This window comes from Hyperolius riggenbachi, chromosome 11, assembly GCF_040937935.1.
Source record: "Hyperolius riggenbachi isolate aHypRig1 chromosome 11, aHypRig1.pri, whole genome shotgun sequence".
Classification (NCBI taxonomy): Eukaryota; Metazoa; Chordata; class Amphibia; order Anura; family Hyperoliidae; genus Hyperolius; species Hyperolius riggenbachi.
In genome coordinates, this window is record NC_090656.1 from 33263879 (window position 1) to 33280804 (window position 16926).

The 16926-nt window shown below is 44.8% G+C and overlaps 1 protein-coding gene across 3 annotated transcripts in view; it reads left to right on the forward strand.

The window, feature by feature from the left end:
- Nucleotides 1–214: 214 nt before the first annotated feature.
- Nucleotides 215–16926, forward strand: part of ADAT1 (adenosine deaminase tRNA specific 1) — a 46527-nt gene continuing 29815 nt past the window's right edge. The window contains exons 1-5 of one of the 3 annotated variants that reach the window (XM_068259921.1): nucleotides 215–302; nucleotides 2381–2535; nucleotides 2756–2812; nucleotides 5021–5075; nucleotides 13156–13286. In XM_068259921.1, the coding sequence (XP_068116022.1) occupies nucleotides 295–302; nucleotides 2381–2535; nucleotides 2756–2812; nucleotides 5021–5075; nucleotides 13156–13286 (406 nt within the window). In that variant the 5' untranslated portion in view covers nucleotides 215–294. Of the gene's footprint in view, nucleotides 303–391; nucleotides 689–2380; nucleotides 2536–2755; nucleotides 2813–5020; nucleotides 5076–13155; nucleotides 13287–16926 lie in introns of those variants that run through there. The other 2 variants (XM_068259922.1, XM_068259923.1) reach the window with 2 other exon arrangements.

Here is a 16926-nt window from a genome sequence, read left to right on the forward strand (position 1 = left end):
TTCCTCAGACTTAACAGGTGGAACCGTTATTTTTTAGCTCTCTGGCGCCCTCTTGTGTACAACGTATGCAAACGCAGCTACAGCTGGCATCTGCCAGGAAACCATGCAACGCTTCCCCGGCGCAGTGCATCATGGGAGTTGTAGTCCAGCTGACAGTGGACCCAGCTGTGATGACCAAGCTGTAGACTACACCTCCCAGGATGCAGAGCTCCGTACGGCAGCGGCTATTTATTTATAAACAGAACAACCTACTGGTAGCCGCGGCGTTTTGACGTCACAGGAAGACTGAACAGCATGGCCAGGTATTGATAGAGTGTAGCTGCTTCAGTCAGGGCATGCTGGGGATTGTAGTTCCAGCTAAACTGCACAGCTCAGAATGATGAAGCTTGTTAGGTGGTACTACAAGGCCCAGCGTGCCGCACCTTGTATGTCAGAGCACAGGACGCTAGGGTCATATAGGGACTGCAGAGACCATACATGAGGCAATACCAGCTGTTACACCAATCGTTTTTGCCACATATAGGAGGAGTGATACTTTGCAGTAAAAGACAGTTTATAGAGTGGTTAGAGTTGATGTGAAAACGCAACAAGTAATCAATAGAGATGCTGATTTTTCTGAAGTCTGCTGCTGTTTTTTGTTGCAGTTTGGATACAGCTGGAGATTGGATGAAGCAGATGCAATGAATCGGTGCTGATTTTGATTGGCACGATTCCACACTGCACATAAAATGCAACCGAATTTGCACCAACCTGGCAACATTTTTAATGAGCAAATAATTCAGCTTTCCTGTAGATTTTAGTTTTACAAGAACTTGAATTAGCAGATGCAGAACTGGATCTTTGCATGGGGCTTATCAGTTTCACAAGCCAACAATTCACTTTATTAGTTAGCCACACTTTGAACTTTCATGCAGTAAATCCTTATCTCAAGCTGTCTCTCGCTGGTCCTTGGCTGTTTAAGTGGTTCAGGAAACAGCCCTGTAGCTGATCCAGTGGGTTGGAATTCTCAGAGAAGCACTTTTGCATAGATAACTGAAGTTTCCTCACTCTTCCTGTACTGGAAAACAAGAGAATCTTGTCTTTGCTACTAATGTTCTATTCCCTAGCTGTACTACACGTACAATTAATTATCTCATAGTATTTGTATAAAAGTTTATATTCGCTTCAGATTTGCTTTAGCTTCACAATTAGGGAATGATAGAATTATCAGATAATTCTGATTTTATTGTATGCAAACCGAGAAGCTAATTGGTCCATTTTGATCCTGGACGATCACATTGTTGATTGTTTAAGAAATTATCGTTCTATGTAGCTTAATTGTCACAGATATTAAAATCTTTACTGGTTTTGATATGATCGCAAGTTGGATTCCTTAGTAGTGTGGATCTATTAAATACAATCTTTTCTTTCAATCTGCTTGAGTATTATCATTCGCTTAAAATTGCACCGTTATTGGGCACTGATGATGTGATCTGTTTTATTGCAGTGCGGCACTGCTTTTTGAAGAGAACCCGAGGTGGGTTTAAAGAATGTTATCTGCATACAGAGGCTGGATCTGCCTATACAGCCCAGCCTCTGTTGCTATCCCAAACCCCACTAAGGTCCCCCTGCACTCTGCAATCCCTCATAAATCACAGCCGTGCTGTGAGGCTGTGTTTACATCTGTAGTGTCAGTCTCAGCTGCTCCCCCGCCTCCTGCATAGCTCCGGTCCCTGCCCCTGTCCCTTCCCTCCAATCAGCAGGGAGGGAAGGGAGGCAGGCGGGGACAGGAGTTCTGCAGGAGGCGGGGAGAGCAGCAGACTGACACTATAGAGATAAACACAGCCAGCTTTGACAAGCTGTTTGTCAGCAGCATGGCTGTGATTTATGAGGGATTGCAGAGTGCAGGGGGACCTTAGGGGGGTTTGGGATAGCAACAGAGGCTGGGCTGTATAGGCAGATCCAGCCTCTGTATGCAGATAATATTCTTCAAACCCACCTCGGGTTCTCTTTAAAAACCCAATATTACCAGTTGGGTAAACACAATGGTACAAAGGCAGTGGGAGGAGACAAGTGCCTGACAGCTGTTTTGCAGGCTAGACCTGCTTCTTTAGAGGCAAAAATCAAGCTTGAATTTTGCCTCTGAAGAAGCAGATCTAGCCTGCGAAACAGCTGTCAGTCACTTGTCTCCCCCACTGCCTTTGTACCACTGTGTTTACCCAACTGGTAATATTGGGTTTTTAAGGAGCAGTGCCTCGCTGCAACTTTTTTCTTGGCTGCAAATTGTCCTGTTTGATGAGCACAATTCTGGATCCTGTTCCAGTTTGTCCGCCCTGCTGCGTATTGGGGCCAAGTACTGTTCACTTTTCCTTAATTATATTGATCTGTTTTCTGCTGGAAGGTTGTGGACGGCAGACGAGATTGCAGCTTTGTGCTATGACCATTACCGGAGAAGATTACCTAAGCAAGGCCAGCCAGACCCGAGGAGAGAGTGGACGCTGCTGGCTGCAGTGGTGCAGGTGGAAGGAGCCGAGGGGAGGGACTCAACCAAGAAAGGTGACTTATGCTGCCATTTATGGTTCTGTCTATGCAACAAACTAAAACTAAGGCCAAATCGGATCAGCCTAATGGGTTTCGTGTAAGTAGGGAGTTCTGGGCAGTTGATCCATCTTGGTTCTAGCATTTGTTGATCAGCAGGGGGCGCCACGTTGTAAAGTAATCCAGTCATTGTCTCTTCATCTCCTGTAAAAGTAAACTTTTCATCTTTCATCAACAGTTGTTGCGATGGGAACTGGGACAAAATGCGTTGGACAGTCAAAACTGAGCAAGTCAGGTAATCCATCACCCCCAGACAGCTTGTGAAGCCTACTTTTCTAGTTAAAGTGAACCTCCAGACTAAAAATTTACTAAGCAGCATGGAAAAGGCCTGGTGTTTCTTTAACAGTTTCACAGCATTAGAACTTTGTTTCTCTTATACAAGCCTCATTTTTAGCTGCACAGAAGAAAACTGCCTGGGCAGTTTTCCCCTTATGCTGTGCAAAGCATGATGGGATTTCTGATGTTGTTCTTGTTCTGCTGTTTTGGTGCAATTTTTTTTTTTTTTTTTACATTTTGAATTTGAGATTTGAAGCCTAGCGCATGCAGCTGGGAGGGGTTATCAGGACACAGGACAGTTAGAACTGTGTCTCATGCTCCCTGTCACCTTCTTTCAACCAAAAAGATGGCTGCCCCCATGACAAAGATGGCAGCCCCCATGAATCACAAACATTTGCCTGTTCTTTTAAAACTGGGTGGGTAAAAGATTATATTACCTATCCTAATTAACATATCTAATGTAACTTAATAACAGTATGTTTGTTTAGGCTGAAGTTCCCCTTTAAGGTGGCCTTACACATTTAAGGTGGCCATACACTAGGCCGATTCCCCGCCGATCGACAGCAGATTCGATCACTGGGATCGAATCTGCTGTCACATCGTTCCCGCTACACGCTAAATTTCGATCTATTTCGTCGATCGCTCTGTGCGGAAAATTACCGTTGATCGCCCGCGGGTAGGGAGCGCGTGGCTAGCGGCGTTCGAGTGCCCAACGACCGACGCAATAGAGCCCGCATACATTACCTGCTCCGCCAGCGCATCTGCCCCCGGTCACCGCTGCTCCGTCTCCGCGCTGGTCTGGTCTCCGGGTCCGGCATGCTTCACTTCCTCCTGCCCGGCAGGAAGTTTAAACAGTAGAGGGCGCTCTACTGTTTAAACTTCCTGCCGGGCATGAAGAAGTGAAGCATGCCGGACCCGGAGACCAGACCAGAGCGGAGACGGAGCAGCGGTGACTGGGGGCAGATGCGCTGGCGGAGCAGGTAATGTATGCGGGCGGGCGGGGGGAGCGGCGGCAGCACCACCACCACAGATTGTGAATCGATTTCAGGCTGAAATCGGTTCACAATCTGTTTGCAGTAAAGGCAGCCATACGATCCCTCTCTGATCAGATTCGATCAGAGAGGGCTCTATCTGTTGGTCGAATCTGATGGCAAATCGACCAGTGTATGGCTACCTTTAGCTTGCCACCCAATGTTGCAAACAGAAAACTCTGATTCTAAACTGAATTTGATCAGAATCCTCCTCCTCTCCACCCCCCCCCCCTTTTTCTAGAGATTTCACCATGAAATCTATTGAAAATGTCTCACACTGCAGCCGTTGCGCTGTATGATACACTGCAATGCTGTAAGCCATCAATCTACCTCCTCTCGCCTGCAGTGTCTGTTTGACTTAAATTTACTGTTGAATTTGCTGCAAATTGATCAAAATGATGCTCATTGTGGCTCATTGCTCTATAGTTTTACATCTGATCAAATCTGCCAGTAGATATCATTGCTTGTATGGGCTGCTTCAGCATTTTTAAAGGGGAAGATGTCAGGGCTAAATAAATATGTAATAATATGGTAGGATATTAGACTATGACTATGGTAGGATTAGATTGTGAGCTCCTCTGAGGACAGTCAGTGACATTACTATGTACTCTATAAAATGCCGCAGAAGATGTCATTGCTATATAAATACATAATAATAATAATAATAATAATAATATTATTAATAATAATAATAATTAATATGGTAGGACATTAGATTGTGAGTTCCTCTGAGGACAGTCAGTGGCAGGACTATGTATACTGTAAAGTGCTTCAGAAGATGTCAGTGGGATATAAGTACATAATAATAATAATAATAATAATAATAATAATATGGTAGGACATTAGACTATGACTATGGTAGGGATTATATTGTGAGCTTGTCTGAGGACAGTCAGTGACATGACTATGTACTCTGTAAAGTGCTGCAGAAGATGTCAGTGCAATATAAATACATAATAATAATAATAATAATATGGTAGGATATTAGACTATGACTATGGTAGGATTAGATTGTGAGCTCCTCTGAGGACAGTCAGTGACATGACTATGTACTCTGTGTATGCTGTATGTTGTGTAACAGTAGTAATGATAATCAGTTCTCTGTCCTGGGCTGACCCATTCTTCCTGTCTTGCAGGTGATATTCTCCAGGACAGTCATGCAGAGATAATTGTCAAGCGGAGTTTTCAGAGGTATAGGTTGTTTTGTTCCCCCTGTAATTTATCCTCCAGTGACGGGAAGGTGATCTCTCCCATTATAGGAAGTTACTTTTGATCAGTGAAGCCAGAAGTATTGTGAGGCGGTTCCCGATCCCCCTCATCATTATTAAACATTCTGGACATCAGACTGAACGGTGCACATTCCTGAGTGTTCAGCCTCTTACCTCAGCAATCCCATCTCGCATGCAGACAGCCCTTATATCAGTGGTTTAACAGTTGTAGGAAATGTAGAATATGAATTTGCTTTCCTAAAACAAATGTATCTCCAGTCATTCAGCTCCCATGATGCCTCACTGCTGAAGAAAGACACATTTATATTAAAGCAAACCTATTGGGGGGGGGGGGGGGGAGAGTTACTTACATCAGTTGTGGATAGGTCTGAACAATTTTAAGAAAATATAGGGTACTGGGAAAAAACACAAAGACAACGGGGCCCCAAATTGTGCAGTATCTCACAGGTAGATGGATAAATAAAGTGTTCGAAAAGGGAATACTCACAAAGGTTGGTTGCACACAGGGCAACAACCACTTCAAGCAGGTGGAGTGTCTTAAACCTGACTCCACTCAGGTATGCCAGTAATCCTGGAGGCGGTCGCTCTCTTGGTAAAGAACCTCATGCACTCTAAAACCGTGAGGTGGTGTGGGTTCCACCTCAAGTTTGGTGTATGGGACTCCCCTCACTGGAACGTGGAGGGGAGTATGACACAGAAGGGGGTACAGAGGCACCCAATGGAGTATAAAAGAGTTAAAATCACTAAAAACTAAAAGGTTGAGGTGGCTTACCTCAGACAACCACTCACTTTGAGTAGACATGTTTATGAATAAGCACAGGCAATGCGTTTCGTGGGATCTAGCCCACTTCCTCAGGTCAAATAAAGTGCCACTGCAGTCTAACAGCCACATTCGGGGCACCTCTGTTGCCCTCTGTCCGAAGTCGTGATTTTGGTTTAAGATTTCCTTCAAATCAAGCTTTGTTCCTCCTCTGTATCTCTCTGTCCCCTTCCCTCTTTGTGCCCTCTGTGTCTCCTCTGTGCCCGCTCTCTCGTCTGTGTCTCTCTATGTGCCTGCTCTGCGTCTCTGTGCCCCCTATGTCATCCAAGCTTCGGCAGTGATGGACATACCTTCCAGCACGAGTCCAGCGATACCAGTCTAACAGCTTCAACTCCTGCAGGCTCTAATGCACGGCATACTTCCTGTATGTCATGTGACCTACAGGAACCAGGAAGTATGCCGTGCACAAGAGCCGATAGAGGGCGGACAGCGCTGGACTCGTGTGGAAGGTATGTCCAACACTGACGATGCTGCGGGACGCACACCTCGGGACTTGGGGGAAGTTTGAAGCCGCTTCTTCAAATGTAGCCCCTCCCTCATTCGGTAATGACATCATCGCAGAAATACCGTTATTGTGATCTTGGTGATTGCGATTTCGGTTTAAATTCAATTTATCATTCAGACCTAGTGGTGGCGAGGCTCTGGGTGGTCCAGACGCTTCCCAGAATCCTCATGGATGTTCCAGCGCAGGGACCCTCTTCATTGGCTGGCTGTGCTCCTGGCCTAGGGTGAACGTATCTGGACTAGGTACGCACAAGTACATGCCCAGTAGAACAAAGACACTTTTTACGCTATTCATGAGCACATTTTGTCTACTGGGCATGTGCGGACCGTACTTGTACATGCTCAGTTTGGATGTACTAATCTACGGCCAAGAGTGCAGCCAGAAGAAAACAATTTAATAAGCTTTTGTCAAATAGGTATGGCAGGACCCTGCGCTTGAACGGTGGGTTGTTGGGTGGATCTGGGAAGCCTCCCCAACCATCCGGAGTCTTTTACACTACTGAGGTAAGTATTTTTTTTTTCCTGAGTACAGGTGCCTTTAAGTATTATTTTTGTAGTAAAAGGTAGTATCAGGTTATCTTTACACTGAACTATAATTTTATTATGAACACTATACTAATACTGGGCAGGGCCTTCCTTTATTAGGAACACTATACTAATACTGGGTAGAGTCTCCCTTTATTAGGAACACTATACTAATACTGGGTAGGACCTCCCTTTATTAGGAACACTATACTAATACTGGGTAGGACCTCCCTTTATTAGGAACACTATACTAATACTGTATAGGGCCTCCCTTTTATTAGGAACACTATACTAGTACTGGGCAGGGCCTCCCTTTATTAGGAACACTATACTAATACTGGGTAGGGCCTCCATTTATTAGGGACACTATACTAATACTGGGCAGGGCCTCCCTTTATTAGGAACACTATACTAATACTGGGTAGGACCTCCCTTTATTAGGAACACTATACTACTACTGGGTAGAGTCTCCCTTTATTAGGAACACTATACTAATACTGGGTGGGGTCTTCCTTTATTAGGAACACTATACTAATACTGGGTAGGGCCTTCCTTTATTAGGAACATTATACTAATACTGGGTAGGGCCTCACTTTATAAGAAATACTGTATTTATATTGGGTAGGGCCTCACTTTATTAGGAACACTATACTAATAATGGGCAGGGCCTCCGTTTATTAGGGACAATATACTAATACTGGGCAGGGCCTCCGTTTATTAGGGACCCTATACTAATACTGGGTAGGGCCTCCCTTTTTTAGGAACACTATACTAATCCTGGGTAGGGCCTCCCTTTAATAGGCACACTACACTGATGCTGGATATGGTCTCCTTTTATTAAGAACACTATACTAATACTGAATATAGGCTCCCTTTATTAGGAACACTATACTAATACTGGGTAGTGCCTCCCTTTATTAGAAATACTGTACTCATACTGGGCAGGGCTTTCCTTTATTAGGAACACTATACTAATAGTGGGCAGGGTCTCCCTTTATTAGGAACACTATATTAATACTGGGCAGAGTCTTCCTTTATTAGGAACATCATACTAATACTGGGCAGGGCTTTCCTTTATTAGGAACACTATACTAATATTGGGTACGGCCTCCCTTTATTGGGAACACTATACTAATGCTGGGTAGGGCCTCCCTTTATTAGGAACACTTCTAATACTGGGCAAGGCCTCCCTTTATTAAGAACACTACACTAATACTGGGTAGGTTCTCCCTTTATTAGGAAAGTTTTATACTAATATACTAGGTAGGGACTCTTATTTTTAAACTTTTCTATTACCAGCAGGTGACAGTGTTGCTACATATAGACACTGGAGTTAGACCAGAAAGGGCTGCTCAACTCAAGTTTTACACAGACTTTGCCGCACACAGTCCAACTTTTTCATGTTTATTTTTTTTTACTTTTTACCTTCTTTCAAAATAATTTGTGTTGTATCTATTTCTGATGGAGTTTTGATCTACTATAATTTTCTTTTCAGCACTTTAACCTCCCTGACGGTATGCCCGACACCGTGTCGGGCAAGCTGCCGCAGGGGATCGCATGGCCCCGGGAGGATTTTTAAAAATAAAACTTGTGCCATATTTTTCAGCTAGCATTTCGCTAGCTACTGATGTCTCCCAAGTCCCTCCGATTGCCCCCGATCACCGCCGGTATACGTACCCCCCCCCCCCCCCCCCCCAGGGATCCCGCGATGGCACAGCCTCCCAATCAGCTCCAGGCTTCGATGTGGGGAGGATCGAAACTGCGCATGACGTCGATGATGTCATGTCCGATTGTCGCCATAGCGACGGTGAAGCTGGATCGGGAAGCTGTGGCTCTCGCGGGATCGCGGAGGGGTAAATATTACCCGTGGCGATCGGGGGGTTTAGTTGGTTGCCGGGGGACTTGGGGAACATAATTAGCTAGCGAAGTGCTAGCTTAGGTATATAGGTAAACTTTTATTTTTAAAAAAATCCTCCCGCGGACGCAGCCTCTAGAACTGCGTATTGCCAGGGAGGTTAAGACCCCTTTTCCACTAGCAATTGCTAAACGCTAGCGATTTGCACCTTGTCACAAATTTTTACACATGATCGCGATTTCCTCCCGAATGCAATTATGCTTGTCAAAGCGTGGTAGTGGAAAATACCTACCGTGATTCCTGTGTTTAAAGTGGCAACCCTAGCAATTCAAAAATTGCTAGCGATTTGCGATTCAGCATCGCAAGCGCTGCAAGGGGAAAAGGGCCCTCAGAGAAGGAAGGAACGGTTTTAATCCGTTTTTCTGTGCAGTTCATTTTATTATATGAGCCTAAAGATTGGAGCATTTGGTTGTCTCATGTGTGGCCATCTTTTTCAGATTGCTGGCCCCTAGCCTAGCTTAAAGTGGTCTAACACCCAGCATTTCAACTTTGCTTTAAAAAATTGCTTACAGCTTATAAACTATTATGCCAGATTTTTTTTTTTAGCAGAAATTCACTGAATGGATTAAACATGACATTTTAGTGCTGCATTTAGCTAGAAATCCTCCTCCGTGCTTGCTTGTTTAGTTACAAATGTATCTATTTACAATGTAATAAACAAACACTGCTCTGAGAGAACAAAGAGGGCTTCCCTGGCAGGCTTTTCAAAGGTCTATTTGTATTCCAAATAAAGATACATTTGTAACTAAAGATAAGAACCGATTCGGATTCCTAGTTAAATCCAACACTAAAATGTCATGTTGCATTCAGTAAATTTCTGCTTAAAAAAAATCTGGCATAATAGTTTGTAAGCTGTAAGCAATCTTTTAAAGCAAAGTTGTAATGCTGGGTGTTAAACCGCTTTAAGGTGCCCATACAACTAGCAGTATACGGGCAAACCATCCAAGAACCAAATCTCTCCCTGAATTAATCTGATGAGGGAGATCTGTTAACTGCCCATACACTGCAAGCCAATTCTTGATGGATTTCTGCATGAAATGGCGACACTGTCGATTTCGTCCACTTGGTAATGTTCAACCCAATTCCTATGCTGTGTACAAAATGCTCATTGCTTTCATGGCCCCTTGCAGTAAAATAAGGTAACACACTCCAGGTTTCACCTGCAGGTGTAAAAGGGGTCTAAAGGAAAATGTATTTTCAGCTTTCCATTTTTATAAAGGTTACGATCACTAGAAATTATCAACGTTAATGCCTTGTAAAAAAATCATGTTTGTGATCTGCTGTTAAGTGAGAACTGCTGATCTGTTAGGTGATGGGCAGTTCTGTATAGGTAGTCCTTGTATTGCTCTTTCATTGCGCTTGAACTTTGCTTTGTGTAGACTGCTCCAATATGAATGTTTGACCGCCCTCTAGTGGCTGGCTGTTATCCTGCAGCTCGGTACACAGTCACAGAGTGACCTGCTATATTGCGGCCCCAGTCATGAAAGGGACATGTGAGAGTGGTATGTGGCATTTATTTCAGGGATCAGTTCACACCCTTGTGCAGGAATGTGTGGCAGAGGGGAGGGCAGGCCTGGTGTTTGCTCTCTGTCTGTTGTCACATTCCTGGTGACATTGTCACATTCCTGGTGACATCGTTGCCATCACATTCCAGCCTGTGGGTCCCTCAACAAGCAGATACGTTTAGGACATCGTTGTCTTGGCCTGCAGCGCTTATGTCAGACGGAATGTTCCTGGGCTCTTCAGAGAAATCTGAGCGGGTGGGGCGGTGAAATGGTCGTATTTGTTATGGTGGCCCACATGGTACAATTTTTTTTTTCCTACAATCTTACCATTTCTATGTAGTATAAGGGTAAATTAAGTGAATATACTGAAACGATAATTTATGCAGTTCCCTTATATTACATAGAAATGGTAAGATTGTATGAAAAAATTGTACCATGTATGGCCACCATCAATTGCACTTAATTCAGCCATACAGAGGTCAGCAATGACCCAATGTTGCAAGGAGTCATTCATCTCTTCCAAGTGCAAATCGATCAGGTTGTGGTGATTGATGTTCCACATTATGGGCGGCATGGTGGGGTAGTGGTTAGCGCTCTCGCCTTGCAGTGCTGGGTTCACCGGTTCAAATCCCAGCCAGGTCAGCATCTGCAAGGAGTTTGTATGTTCTCCCTGTGTCTGTGAGTTTCTCTGGGCACTCCAATTTCCTCCCACATCCCAAAAACATACAGATAAGTGAATTGGCTTCCCCCTAAATTGGCCCTAGGCTATAGTGGTACATGCACTACATGATACATACATAGACATATGACTATGGTAGGGACTAGATTGTGAGCCCCTCTGAGGGACAGTTATGTGACAAGACACTTTACTCTGTACACCTTTGCGTAATATGTCGGCGCTATATAAATATTTAAATAAACGTATCCATTGGACCTCCATTAGATTTCAGCAGGAATTGGCTATCTGATTGTACCGCTTGAAGCGCTTGTAGGCCGGTTTCAGACAGTAAACCAGTGTTAGCGATGCGGTGCATTGCTCTGCCAGAAACAGCCTTTAGGGATCAGCGCGTTAGTACCTGGTATTCTCCATCTGGCATTGGGCCAAGCAGGAAGTGACACGCCCTTGCTGTCACTTCCTGGTTCTGGGTATGCGGAAGTGCATTATTATTATTTAGTATTTATATAGCGCTGTACAGAGTATATAGTCTAGTCACTAACTGTCCCTCAGAGGGGCTCACAATCTAGTCCCTACCATAGTCATATGTCTATGTATGTATCGTGTAGTGTATATATTGTAGTCTAGGGCCAATTTTTTTTATTTTTTAGGGGAAGCCAATTAACTTATCTGTATGTTTTTGGGATGTGGGAGGAGACCAGAGTGCCCAGAGGAAACCCACACAGACACGGGGAAAACATACAAACTCCTTGCAGATGTTGACCTGGCTGGGATTCGAACCAGGGACCCAGTGCTGCAAGGCGAGAGCGCTAACCACTAAGCCACCATGCATGGAAACATATTGTAAAAATGCGCTTCAGCTGCTGTTGGTCATTTAAAAAAAAAAAAAATCCCCATGTCTCCATGGACTAACATGACTTCCAGGCCGACACAGATCGCCGCAACTTGAAGCAAAAGCTGCGCGTGGTAACATAGTTCTGGACCTGCAACGGAGATGCGGCAAAAGCGTCACTTCTGTGACTTCACAGTATGAAAGTCTCTAAAAATACTGCACCGCCGCCGTTGTGAAAGGGCCCTTAAAGAGAACCCACACAGTTCATACTTACCTCCTGTGTAATCTACTCATTAATCTTTTTCCTCTCCTGCGTCCCATTTCACCACTGTGATCAATGTAATTTTCCGTTCTCCATTTTAAAAATGGCCATTACCCCATAACCGCTTCCTGGTCAGCACACTGTTGAACTGTAATATCACCCACTTGAGCCATAGGGAAACATGGACATTACCTTGCACATTCAGTTCTGACAGCAGCTTATATATAACTGACAGCAACTGGTATATTTCAGTACTGATAAAAATATTGTCAGAACTGGAAGGGATCACTATAAGAAGAAAATGGTGAGCTTTTGAGAGGAACTGATGGCGAGGTTAGTATGTAATATTCATTTGCAGCTACATCATGTGTTTATTTTAAATAATTTTACTTGCTTCAGGTTCCCTTTAAAGAAAAACATTTTTGTTACAGCTCGTACAAATCCTGCAATAAATCTGTAGTGCCTACTCCCTGCTTTCATGGAAGCAGACATAGGGTTAACATTCTGGGCTTACAAACTAGCTGCTCTGCCAAGGCAGCCAGCTGAGAAATCAAATTACACTGGAGATTAGTCAGAGATGAGGGGGAATTGGACAGGTTAACTCTCAAAGTACATGCAGGGTGCATTTCTCTGTTTTCCTTCTGTCCTGTGCAAGAGTTCAGCTCCACTTTAATAGAAAACGGAAGAAATGTGAGCAGCACTAGGGATGACCTGTGTGTACGGTCTGTGTAATGTGTTTATTACTAGTTACCGCCACACGGACAGCTGTGTAGCCACGTTCCTGTGACCAGAGATGCTCTTTAAGGCTGAACTCTGAAGTATTTGGCGCAGTGTAGCATATATTACCAGCCAGCCATGGGATCTCCCAGAATCCTCTGCTGCTCCATCAGCCTGCAGACGGGATAGTTGGCTGAGAATACTGTCCCCTCACTTGGCAGCTTCTACGTGTTATTTTATGCCAGCAGAAAGCATTAAGTGGAATTTTCTCCTCTGTCTTGGCCAGGTATCTCCTCTCCCAGCTGTCCCTGGCTCTGGCCGGATCACCAGACTGCATCCTCCTTCCAGGAAGTGACAAAGGAAAGTGGACTGTGAAAGCGGGAGTCTCTTTTGTGTTCTTCTCCAGCCATACGCCCTGTAAGTGTCCTGGAGGAGCACGATATGGCCACCACACAGGAAGTACTCTTCTCCTCATCCCTAAACAGTGCATACGTGTCAAACTCTGGCCTGCAAAACCATCAAATTTAGCCCGCAAGTGGTTTACACACTTTGCAGTATGTTTGCCCCACTCTAGACCACCAGGTAAGCTATATTGGGGATAAATCCCTAGATCACCAGGGATGCTATATGGGGGAGGGAGGGGAAGGTACTAGACACCAGGGAACTGTATATCGGAGGGCAGGAGGACCACTAGACACCAGGGATCTGTAAAAGGGAGGGAGGGGGGACATTTTACACCAGTGACCTTTACAAAAGGAGGGAGGTGGCTACTAGACATTTAGATTGGCCCCATTGTTCAATCTCTGCCCACTTTGAGTATTAGTTTAACACCTCTGCTCTAGTGGAAGTTGGGGCAAAAGCTACTTTTTTTGATTAGACGTGAAGGTTTTCTGCTGTCTGTGGCCCTGTTGTTAGATGTTCCCTTGCTTCTTGCCTCACACCCCTTGGATAAGTGTTTTTTTTGTTTTTTTTTGTTGTTGACCATTTGAGAATGATTGCTGAGAAAAGATAGCTTTAGAGGTTAGAATTTTTATTCGTACAAGCACTTGTAAACACAAACTCATAGAGCTATGATGATTGGTGTGTGTTTCCACCAATCACATCAGGTGGTAAAGAGTAGCTGCACTTTTTTGCTAGGTCAGTCCACAGGTATCTGAATTGGGGTGTTAGTTGGTGCTGCTAATAGGTGTACATTAGTCATGGAAGGGTAGGTACAATGTACAGGTGACCGCAGATCTTGCAGTGTCTGTGCTTGATGAAGGGATCCTTTGTTGCCACGAAACGGTTTCTTGGGTTCCACATGCATTACCCATGTGAACAATAATCAACGGACTTCTGTTCACTCTGAACCGTGAACCCCCATTAATAGACTGAATAGGAATTCCGTGAAAATCCCCCATACACATTCCAGATCCTCCTTTGTATAGGACAGGGGTGTCAAACTCAAATACAAAGTGGGCCAAAATTGTACACTGGTACCTAGTCGTGGGTCAACTGCAATGTGCACTGGCCACCTTCCTACCATATAAAGTTCCCAGGTGGCCCCCCCCTCTCACCCCTATACAGTTCCCTGGTGTTTAGTCCTCCTCCCTCCTCATATGGTTCCGAGGTGTGCTAGGGCTACACCTCCAATTTAAAAAAAAAAAAAAAAAGAAAAAAACTTCCCTGATGGTCTAGAGTGGGCCAAACATAATGCAGCAAAGTGGGGAAACCACTTGAGGGCCAGATTTGGCCCGCGGGCCGGAGTTTGACATGTGTGGTTTAGGATGACTTTACAACCTTTACAAAGCAAAGCCTGCAGATACGTTTTATATAGTTTTTATGCCCGTGAAATCCTCAGTTTAGTCCTGCGCCTCTCCCCTAAAAGCAGGTCTTCTGGACACAAGACTACACTTCCCATGATCCCTAGCGGTCACTGGTAGTTGCCAGTACCCAGCAGACAATGCTGTTTCCTGATGTTAGTTTGCCATTAGGTTGACAACAGAAAGTATAAATTACTCGCATACAAGCCGAATTTTTGACCCCCAAAAAGGGGGCCAAAAGTTAGGAGTTCGGCTTGTATGCGAGTCATGGTGGTCCGTGGGTCCCCCCCTCCGCTGGTCCGCGGGTCCCCCCATGGCCGCCGCTGCTGCTATTACCTGTCCGCATCTTTTCAGTCTCCGTGCTTGTAAACATTCACAGCAGCGCGCCCGGCGCTGCTACTGTGACGAGGCAGGAGACAGGAAAGAGCGCGGCTTCCTGTTACTATGGGAACCGCTCTTTCCTGGCTCGCCGCTCGTCACAGTAGCAGCGCCGGGCGCGCTGCTGTGAATGTTTACAAGCACGGAGACTGAAATAGAAGATGCAGCCAGGTAATAGCGGCGGCCATGGGGGGAGCGGGGACTGTACTGGCTAAACTGGGGCACTTTACTAGCTTTACTGAGCGCTATACTAGCTAAACTGGGGCGCTATACTGAGCGCTATACTGAGCACTATACTAGCTAAACTGGGGCACTATACTAGCTAAACTGGGGCACTATACTAGCTATACTGAGCACTATACTAGCTATACTGAGCACTATACTAGCTATACTGAGCACTATACTAGCTAAACTGGGGCTCTATCCTAGCTATACTGAGCACTATACTAGCTAAACTGGGGCACTATACTGAGCACTATACTAGCTATACTGGGGCACTATACTAGCTATACTGGGGCACTATACTAGCTATACTGGGGCACTATACTAGCTATACTGGGGCACTATACTAGCTATACTGGGGCACTATACTAGCTATACTGGGGCACTATACTAGCTATACTGGGGCACTATACTAGCTATACTGGGGCACTATACTAGCTATACTGGGGCACTATACTAGCTATACTGGGGCACTATACTAGCTATACTGGGGCACTATACTAGCTATACTGGGGCACTATACTAGCTATACTGGGGCACTATACTAGCTATACTGGGGCACTATACTAGCTATACTGGGGCACTATACTAGCTATACTGGGGCACTATACTAGCTATACTGGGGCACTATACTAGCTATACTGGGGCACTATACTAGCTATACTGGGGCACTATACTAGCTAAACTGGGGCACTTTACTAGCTATACTGAGCACTATACTAGCTAAACTGGGGCACTTTACTAGCTGTACTGGGCACTATACTAGCTGTACTGGGCACTATACTAGCTAAACTGGGGCACTTTACTAGCTATACTGGGCACTATACTAGCTATACTGGGGCACTACCTACCCATACTGGACACTTTACTAGCTATACTGGGACACACTCTGGGAATAAGGCGGCCAGCATTTCCTACCCCCGGCTTATATGGGGGTCAATCATTTTTCCCTGGTTTTTCAGGGAAAAGTTGGGGGGTCGGCTTATATGCGAGTATATACGGTAACTAATTTCTATAGAAGAGCCAACACAGAAAGAGCCCCATTTTCGTCTTCAGGAAAGTACAACGATGATGCAACATTCACCTTTACACAGCAATGCTTGCAGATTGTCTTTTTGGTACGTCATGCTTAGAGTTCCTCTTTAATGCAGCACACTAGTTAAAGACTTCTAAATGGGAAACGGTAATTGCAGGTCATTCTGAGTGTCCAAAAAGCAGGGACCATAATGCCTCATGCTGGGACAGTCGTGGGAGCAAATTGTTTCTTTATACTTGTGTAGGGTAGGTGTACATCCAGATCCACTGCTTTATAGCATACCTATAGCCTTAAAGAGAACCCGAGGTGGGTTTGAAGAATATTATCTGCAACAGAGGCTGGGCTGTATAGGCAGATCCAGCCTCTGTATGTAGATAACATTCTTCAAACACACCTCTGGTTCTCTTTAATGCGGACCTAAGCTTCCTCTCTGCTCTAAAAGATAAGCAATAGCATAATGACCATTAAAGAAAAAATGTATTCATTACAATTTACAGAACTCCTACAATAAACCGGCAGTGTTTATTTCTTGGAAATTCCTGGGAGCAGAGAAAGAGTTAACCTTCATATTAGCACAAAGGTACACTATGGCACAGCTGACAGCCCTGATTTACACTAA